General features: G+C 32.8%; 1 protein-coding gene across 1 annotated transcript in view; it reads right to left on the minus strand.

The window, feature by feature from the left end:
- LOC107694983 (A disintegrin and metalloproteinase with thrombospondin motifs 20-like) overlaps nucleotides 1–10,412 on the minus strand; it is a 139,308-nt gene that overhangs the window by 6,537 nt on the left and 122,359 nt on the right. Inside the window, exons 36-39 of the mRNA XM_016494735.1 lie at nucleotides 8,537–8,704; nucleotides 4,686–4,859; nucleotides 3,181–3,351; nucleotides 1,257–1,445 (exon numbers count right to left, since the gene is read on the minus strand). Of these exons, the coding sequence (XP_016350221.1) occupies nucleotides 1,257–1,445; nucleotides 3,181–3,351; nucleotides 4,686–4,859; nucleotides 8,537–8,704 (702 nt within the window). The remainder of the gene's footprint in view (nucleotides 1–1,256; nucleotides 1,446–3,180; nucleotides 3,352–4,685; nucleotides 4,860–8,536; nucleotides 8,705–10,412) is intronic.

Raw genomic sequence — 10,412 nt, forward strand, 5'->3', positions numbered from 1 at the left:
CTTCACTGCACTGCACATCATACCAGCGTTTGTCTTCATCAGCGTTCTTACACCTTTTACAAACTCAAGTTCAAGCACTTTCAAGCTTTTCCAGCACTTTAAACTGTGGTAAATTACATAACACATACACACTTGAGTTCTTCACTTTAAATCAGATGTTATTGTGCTATTAAAAACCACTGGTCTGGATTGCATATAACATTGCATAATATAAATAGCCAACATAAAGTGTATAAATTATAAAAGAAAGAAAGAATTTACAGGGTATCTTTTAAGACCTGATCAAATAAAATAAAGACTATGAGTGGGGTAGGGCAATGTCTATGGCAACAAATTAAATCATAAAATGCATGCAAAAAACATTATTTGCAGTTCAATATCAGGTTTTCACAAACAGAGCGAGTTTTATAAAGTGACAAACCTCACATTTCAGCCTTTAAAATATTTTAAAGAAATAAAGTCCAAAGTATAAACAATTATGCTGTTTCTCAGCGGCTCTGCTGAAAGAGGATGAATTTGCATTTTCAATAAGCCCGTCTGCTGTTTTTGTTCAGAACAAAAAGCTAATGTGCCTTCAAAAATCAAAAAAATGTAGACAGTAAGATGTGTGTATTTTAAATAATTCTTTACACTTTTGACTCATCCCTTTTCTTTATTTCTTAAAAAATAGTTGAAAGGCTACAATATGAGGTTCTTTTGGAACTGCAAAAACGTACAGCGGTTTCCCGGTAACGGCTGTGCTCACAAATGCTACTTTATCAGACATACGTTGGTGAAATTAAATAAAAATGCCATTGAAGCTTCTCTGAAGGCCGTCGGTTCACTTCAGAGATGCATTAATATAAAAACATTCACGCTGCGTTTTGACTTTGAAATGTTTATTATTTGACTTTAATCGCGATAGTCTTAACATATTTAGTTTAACTGAGCAGGGGCATTTTTGTTACCTTTTACACGGCTTGAAAGCCGTTAAGACACAGTCTTAACATGGTGGCTAAGTTTATGCAACTGGCCCCTGGTTGTTTCAATAAGTTTTGTATTTAATTTACAGTAAAATATCTGAGTTACATTTTCAAATAAGTAACGCAAGTTACTTTGTCTCCATGTATTGACTGACAGCTCTAGAGTTGCCGTGGTGACAGAAATCAGGAGTAAGTGCAGAGCGTTGTGTGACACTCACACACACGCACTCACACACTCACACGCACACACACGCGCACACACACACACACGCACACACACACACACACACACACCTTGCTCCACGGCCCGGCGCTCCAGCGGCCCGCAGACGGACACTCAGACAGGACACACGGCCTGCTGTCAGCCGGCGGGCGCTCGATGCAGTCGGAGGGAGATGCGTGTGAATACGTCTGCAGGTCAGAGGTCACAGCAGAGCAGTGCAGCGCCCTCCGCTGGAGTCCAGAGCCACAGCTCACCGAGCACTGAAACACACACAGCACTCATTCAGATTCAGTTACTTTACATTTATTTGATGCCATGTCAGCAGCAGCGGCTATATCAATTAATATCCTTTCAAAATAATGTTCACAATAATTTAACAATTTTGTCTTAAAAAGACAACACACAAAATAATAATATGTGAGCCTGGAGCACAAAAGCAGTGTTAAGTCGCTGGGGTATATTTGTAGCAATAGCCAACAATACATTGTATGAGTCAAAATTATCGATTTTTATTTTATGCCAAAAATCATTAGAATATTAAGTAAAGATCATGTTCCATGAAGATATTTTGTAAATTTCCTACACTTAATTTGGACAACTTTAAAGATGATTTTCCCAATATTTAGATTTGTTTGCACCCTCAGATTCCAGATTTTCAAATAGTTGTATCTCAGCCAAATATTGTCATATCCTATTTCAAAAAATGTACCCTTATGACTGGTTTTGTGCTCCAGAGTCACATATAAACTTAAATAACAATAACAAAAATAATAGCAATGACAATTATAGAGTCTTTGAACTTACTATACGACAAGAATTCTAATTTTATTTCAGGAGAAACCTTTTTAAAATGTAAATACCATATATTTTCTGAATAAAAACGTGAATGCATTCATTATTCACTTACAAACATTTACATGTGGATTAATGCTTCTCATCACCTGAGAAAACTCACGTTTCAACATGAGTTTAGGAGGCAAACATAAAGCATCCATGAATTTCAAACACTAATGCTCTTATCATTTAAAAAATATATATTATTCTTTAAAAAAACATTTATTATTATTATTATAACTTTTTTTGCATGTGAATTGAAGTGGAAAGGAAGGAATTGATTTTCAAGTGAATTTCTTTCTTTTTCTTTTTCTTTTTCTTTCTTTCTTTTTCTTTCTTTCTTTCTTTCTTTCTTTCTTGTGAATTGGAACAGCAAGTGAAGAAATTTCAGTATGTATCTATGCATATATTTATTTATTTATGGAAATTGGAGCAGGGAGTCAAGGGACTTATTTCTTCATTCATTAATTTATTAATTATGTGATTTGGTGCAGCAAGTTACGGAATTTCATTGCTTTAATAAATATGTATTTATTCATTTTATGTGAATTGGAACAGCTAGTAAATGAATGAATTTATTTATTTGTATGTGAATTGGAACAGCTGGTAAATGAATTTATTTATTTATTTATTTTTTTTTTTTTTTTTTCAGCTGGTAATTTATTTATTTTTTTTTATGTGAATTGGAACAGCTGGTAAATTAATTAATTAATTAATTAATTTATTTATTTATTTTTATGTGAATTGGAACAGCTGGTAAATGAATTTATTTATTTATTTATTTTTATGTGAATTGGAACAGCTGGTAAATTAATGTATTTATTTATTTATTTTTATGTGAATTGGAACAGCTGGTAAATGAATAAATTAATTAATTAATTCCCCAAAATGTGAATTGGAACAGCTAGTAAATGAATGTATTTATTTATTTATTGTTTTATTTATGTTTTATGTGAATTGGAGAAGCAAGTAAAGGAATTTCATTATTTTAATATTTATTTATTTTTTATTTTATATTATTATTATTATTATTATTATTTAATGTGAACTGGAGCAGAAAGTGAAGGAAAAGCAGTCGCTCCATCAATCCAGCTCCTCCCTGTGATAGTTTATGAGGTCAGTATTGTTCTCTGAGGAGGTGTGTGGAGACTGCAGATGCACCTGACTCCATGCGGTGCTGATCCAGATGTACAGGCAGGTGGCGCTGTGACACGGCTCGTGTGTGTGGGGTTTGAGAGAAGCGTCACACATGCTCTCCGGAGCCGCCTTCATCCCGCCGTCCACACAAAACACAGATCTGGACCTCACGCCGCGGCCACAGCTCGCGCTACACTGGACACACACACATCAAAGCCACAAATGTTTTACTAATCTTCCCTCAAATAATAATAACTTTCTCCGTATAAAATGACTTGTTGTGAATGTTGTGGGCAGGGAAATATTAATTATTACTAAATGATTTACAGTGGAGGGGGCAGTACAGCTCATAAACAACAACCGTATTTGACCGTTTGGAAAGACGGAGGGACACAAATCACACAGATTACATTCAGACACAAGAAGAAGAAGCCATAAACACAGAGTTCAGCCCCAAAGAACACCAAAATCAAGAAATATTCCTGCTTTAGGACCACTGGGTTTTAGCAGGAAATTAATGAGTACTAATAATAGGCTTTGTTTTTATCATGCAAATTTTTTAAATATTATTCTTCAGATTTTGAGGTGAAATGGGACATTTATTCTTGATTCTTCATCATTATATTAAAATAAAATAAAATTCATTTTTCTCTGATTGTGACTTGGGATTTTTGTATAAAAGTCTCTTACGTATAAGTACAATGTGTTCATTTGCTAATAAAATAAAACAATTACAGCTTTTTCTATTTGTGACATATGACATATTATTGGCTTTTTTTGTTGTTGCATGAATATAAAGTGCTAATATAGGCTTTTTGTTGTTTTTTATTTTTCTTAACTTTTAAAAAATATTTATTTTCTGATTTTGGTGAGACATTTATTCTTGATAAAATAAAATAAAATAAAATAATTTTATTGCCATTTTTTGTATAAAAATTGTTATGTATAAGTACTATGTGTTCATTTACTATTAATTAAAACTAAACTAAAATAATAAAATTTAAAAAAACAATTACATCTTTTTCTATTTGTGACATATGACATATTATTGGCTTTTTTTTTGTTGCATGAAAGTAAAGTCCTAATATAGGCTTTGCTTTATTTTTAATTATATATATATAAAATTAAATTAAATTAAATACCGCCTTCTCTCATTGTGACATGCAGCATAACTTATATTTGCCATTTGTATCAAAATATCATATGTATATGAACTGTGTGGTCATTTACTAAAAATAAAATTATACTAAAAATAAAATATAACATTTTAAATAAATGTTTTTTTTAGTTTCTCTGATTTTGACTTTCTTACTAGCATTTTTTTTTTGTATAAAAGTATCTCGTATTAAGTACTATGTGTTTATTCACTATTAATAAAGCAAAATAAAAGCAAAAATAATAAAACAAATGTAACAAAAAAAACAAACAAACGTGGGAGCCCAGTTTAACCATGCTGATTTTAGCTGTGCTGACATCTAGGTAACAGCTCTAGTGTAATGAAGTACATCAGTCGATGGTGTTTTACTCACGTCCTTCCAGTCGTGTGTTGTCCAGCTGTGCGTCTGGCAGTCGGTGTGGAAGCAGGAGCGGAGGCGATCGGGACGCACTCGCGCGTAACACAGCTCATCAGAGACGTGACCTTTGCCCTTTGACCTGCAGAAGACCTCGCGCGACTGAAGGCCAGCGCCGCAGCTCGCCGAACACTGCACACAAACGCATGGAAACACACCTCTTTATTAGCCATTACATGCTGAGTTTATATCTGGAGCTGATCTGAATTAACACTCGCCGCATTTTGACTTGGAAGAGATACGTACTAATTTCTAGAAACTGCATAGTTTTTTTTGTAAGGGAATGAAACTTTGCGAGTGTTTTAAGACCCTCAAAAAACATCTCATTTACTTATTAATTTTTTTCAGATTTTTTGCAATTATTTTTTAAGAGATATAACATGTTTCATATTCGGGTCATTTTTGACCCGGGTATGTATGGAGCACCATTAGGTGCCAAACATACTTATCAGTGAAGTTATTTTAGTGTCTAAAAACTTTTGTAAAATATATTTAGCCTTTTTGTCCATACCTCACACAGTTTTCGGACTGAATTTTGTTGATAAATATGAATAGTGTACGTCTTTTGATGAACCACTGCAGCGTGAAAAGCTGATCACTTTTTTATCTGAAAGTGAAAGTTTATACAAATAATTAATTTGTATAAAACATTATACAAATAAAATGAATTCATTATGTTTGAAAACTTTTCTGAGTAATATTTATGTTGTTTTGTTAGAAATAAATAGGTAAGTTTCATAAAATAAAATAATTTTTGAGTTATAAATTCAAAGGAATTAAATTAAATTAATGCAGTTAATACTGGTAATTCTCAGAAATTTTATGTTTTTTTTATAAATTTCATACAATCATATAATTAAATAAAAGTTGTATGTGTGTGTATGTATGTATATATATATATATATATATATATATTTCAGCAATTTTTTTTTTATTTCAGTTATTTATTTTTATTTAATTATTCAATTTATTTAATTTTATTTAATTTTAATTTATATAATTAATCAAAAAAGCAATAACATGGTAATAACATGGTAACAATCAAAACTTTTAATTTTCCACATTCACTCATTAAAGGGTTAGTTCACCCAAAAATGAAAATTAGCCCATAAATTACTCCCCCTCAAGTCATCCTAGATGTGTATGACTTTCTTCTTTCAGACGAATCCAGTCGGAGTTATATTAAAAATGGAACGCGGAAGCGCAGGGGAGAGATCAAAACAAAACAACGGTCACTTATTAGAAGTACAAAACGAGGATTTGTAAAGAAGAATGTCGGAGGATTTCGATATAAGCCAAGAGGAGACTGGTTTTCCTTTGCTAAAGTAAGGAAACTTTGCTTCCTTTGCTCCTGTTAACAAACGTTGGTTTTCACGAGACTCACCGGCGCATGTGCAGCGCTGAACTCATACGTCATTCCCCTGGAACTGCTTCCAGCAGGCCTTTGTTCACCCCCCAGAGCCGTGTGAGACACTTTTTTCATGGATGGGCGCTTTTTATTTAACTTCTTTTGGACTGATGCAATGCAACACCCGCTGAGTGACATTAAACAGCTTGAAAGATCAAAAAACATTTTTAATATAACTCCAACTGGATTCGTCTGAAAGAAGAAAGTCATATACACCTAGGATGACTTGAGGGGGAGTAATTTATGGGCTAATTTTCATTTTTGGCTGAACTAACCCTTTAATAAGAAATTGCGGTTACACTTTATTTTAAGGTGTCCTTGTTCCAGTGTAATTATACATTTAAGTACTGAGTAATATTAATTAACTACAAGTACTTACTATATGGTTAGGATTAGGGTTTGGCCTAGGGTTACTTGCATGTAATTAGGCATAATTTATTATTATTATAATATTAAGTACATGTAATGTGTAACAATAACACCTTAAAATAAAGTGTTACCAAAATTGCTGATCAGATGCAATATGGTATTAGTATGATAAAAAAGACTGTTTTATGCAACAATGACTCTTGGGGTGGAATGCATTGATGATTAGAGCAGTGTGTGTGTTTGAGAGGCGCTGTGTTCAGATATAAAGCATGTCTTTCCGCTGCGCTGGCGGATTTCATGCTCTATGCAGGCCTGTGAGACGAGCTGATTGCTTCCAGACGCAGAGGGGGATGATGGGGAATCGTGACGGGGTTCGGGGGTAAAGCCGGGGCAGGAGTGAGTGTAGACAGTGTTGGGGAAAGGTACTTTTAAAAGTAATGCAATACAATATTGCGTTACTCCCTAAAAAAAGTAACTAATTACATTACTTTGTTACTTTTTATGGAAAGTAATGCGTTACGTTACTTTTGGGAATACATTGGAAACAAAGTACCTGGCGTTACTTATTTGACAAAGTAACTCAGATATTTCCTTCTATTTAATTAAAAAGTAATGCGTTACTTTACTAGTTACTTTTAAAAAGTAATCTGATTATGTAGCTCGCGTTACTTGTAATGCGTTACCCCCAAAACTGGGTGTAGAGGTGGGAAGCCCCGGGACGGCCCGGTCAGACGATCAGACGAGTGATTGGATCTGACCGCAACCAAGGGTGTAGTTTTGGTTTGAACACTGGCGGGTTGAAGTGTGAACTGTTTTAGTGGAGTCCTGGGTCATGCTCCCTCATAAGCTTTATTTTATTTGTTTGCTAATATGTTTTTTTTTTTGTAAAATGGTCTTTTGTGCTATCATCTGCACATGCAAGGTTGGTTGATAACCAATTACTGTTAACTGTTAACTGGACCACAAAACCAGTCATAAGGGCATATTTTTTCAATCTGGAAGCTGAATAAATAAACTTCCATCCATTGATGTATTGTTTGTTATGATAGGACAATATTTGGCTGAGATACAACTATTTGAAAATCTGGAATCTGAGGTTTTCAAACAAATCAATTAGCAATTAGCAATGCATATTACTAATCAAAAATTAAGTTTTTATATATTAGGAAGGAAATTTACAGAATATCTTAATGGAACATGATCTTTACTTAATATCCTAATGATTTTTGGCATAAAATAAAAATCTATAATTTTGACCCATACAATGTATTGTTGGCTATTGCTACAAATATACCCCAGCGACTTAACACTGCTTTTGTGCTCCAGGGTCACATATAATGTATTTTATATTATTAAGCCCCTTTATAGGCTATAGTTTGAGAGAACGTTCTAGTTCAACATGCCATGGGAAGTCAATCTAACTTAACATTTTCTTACATTGATATTGTTTATTTCTCACTCCTTAACAGTTCATCAGGCTCTTAATGATTTCATCTTTGCCATCTCTTGGAATATCTGAAGGCCAGGTTTTTCCATCACTCGAACCCGTTTTACACACAGCTCTTGATTCTGACTTGTACTTGTTCTTATGAGTTCTTAACTGTAGCATTTGTTATAATAAGGCTAGCATTACCAGGCCAATAATGACTTATTTAAAAAAAAATAAATCTATATAGCATTTGTTATGAACAGCCTGCACATTTAGAAACAAAAGCTACAACATGCCACAGTTGTAATATAAATCTATACCCTTAACAGATTGTCTATTATAAATTCTACAACAAGTTAGACACAATTTACAACAATATTGGTATATTTTGTATAAAAGTATCTAATGTGGCAGTACTGTTTGTTATTTTACTAATAAAATTAAATAGAAAAAAAGATGATTATTGACATAACATTTTTTTTTTAATTAAAAAATTATTGGTATTTTTAGTATAAAAGTACCTTATGTAGGAGTGCTGTGTGTTCATTATTAATAATAATAATAATGATGAAAAAGCCAATTCCAGGAAGTGATGTCACATACCGCTCTCCACCGATTGGCTCTCCAGGAGGGGCAGGGTCCGGCCCGACAGGCCTTCTGTGTTCTGGGTGGGATGAGATGAGCGCAGCTGTGCTCCTGGATCTGGGTTTGGTTCTGATCGACGCAGACGATCTGCCGCTCTTTGATTCCCTTCCCGCAGGACACCGAGCACTGCAGACACGAGAACGACAGACCAGACCGTCAGGAAAACCACCCACAATCATCTGGAAGCACTAACACAGAGAAACACGCTCACACGGTTTAGGCCGGACAGATATCATATTTTACAACCCAGATGAAAAACACAATATTGATTCTATTAATTATGATCGTGGGACACAAAGCTATATGAATCCATGCGGTGTGATGATGGGACGAGATCTTGCGCACGTTCACAGGCGCAGGGAGTCTGATTTCAGATCATATTTCACCACAGTAAAGACAGAAATAAGAAATTCTGAATGAAGAAAGAAAAAAATTAAATGGTTTTAAATGGTATTTTTAGAGAATTTTTATTTATATCACTGTGGGGAAAAAAAAAAAGTAAAATTAATTTTTATAATTTTTTTTATTACCTTTTATTGCTAAGTTGTCCTCAAAATTTTTGGTTTAGCTAGTTTTAAAAGGGGAACAAATCCATTTTTGTAAAAAAAGGATGTAGGACAGATATTTTTATAGTCCCTCTGAATAAAATAAAATTAAAATAAAATAAAATAAAATAAAATAAAATAAAATAAAATAAAATGATTAATGACATTTTAATCATTTTAATATATTGTGTCTATGCATAACAGGCCCATAAAAATTTCGAAACCACTGATTAGTTTCTGTGCAGAATAAACTGCAGAATATCCATAGATGTTGATTATAAATAAAGAACGTAGGGTAAGCGCGCCACCTTGTGGACGTAGCGAGTTACAGTGCAAGTCCAGTGACAAGAAACATGGCTCGCAAAAGCGTGTCAAGTAAACACATTCGTAAATTAACTTGATCTTTGGACCGTCCATAAGTACAATTCGTACAATTTAAATAGACAAAACAACAAAACGATATCCTTGCATTCATAGCCACTGTTCGAGACATGCTCTAAAAAGATATTCGGCAGTCTTCAAAAGCCACGTGATATAGGCTACACGAATAAATGACTAATTACAATATAAAGGAATATATTCTTAAAAAATAATAGTAATAATAATAAGGCCTAAGTCATCATCAGGTTATATGAACTATGTCTGTCCTTAACTGTGTTTGACACTAACATAGTGGTCTTTGAATCTCCACTTAAGACGCAGCCAACATTCAGCTGATATATAGCAAATACAAAAATAAAATAAAATGATTAATGACATTTTAATACGTTTTTTTATTTTATATATTTTGTAAAGCCTATTTTTATTATTGTAAAAAATATTATTATTATTATTATTGTTTTAATGTTATTGCACTTTTTTTTGCACTTTTTATCCTTCAAATGTCTATTTGAGCTTAGTTTAATTTTGTGTAAAAGTATTTTATAGAAATACTATGCAGTCATTTGTATTCATTTACTAATATTCATGATACAAACACACACAAAAACAAACAAACAAACAAACAATAAATAAATAAAGCATGACTTAATATTGACATTTTTGTATAAAGGTGTGTCTATTAGAAACCTTTTATTTTTATTATTTTGCATTGTCATAGTGTTTTCCCCCCTAATTTGTATTACTGTGGAAGAAAATAAAATAAAAGTTTTATTTAAAACCAGCACAAATTAAATTTACTACCACATTTAAATTTTAAATATAATTGAAATATACATTTACTTCATAAATAAAATAATATTATTATCAATAACACACACTCACTCACGCACACACACACACACACTCAC

The sequence above is a fragment of the Sinocyclocheilus anshuiensis genome, unplaced genomic scaffold, assembly GCF_001515605.1.
Source record: "Sinocyclocheilus anshuiensis isolate Anshui unplaced genomic scaffold, SAMN03320099.WGS_v1.1 scaffold923, whole genome shotgun sequence".
Taxonomy (NCBI): Eukaryota; Metazoa; Chordata; class Actinopteri; order Cypriniformes; family Cyprinidae; genus Sinocyclocheilus; species Sinocyclocheilus anshuiensis.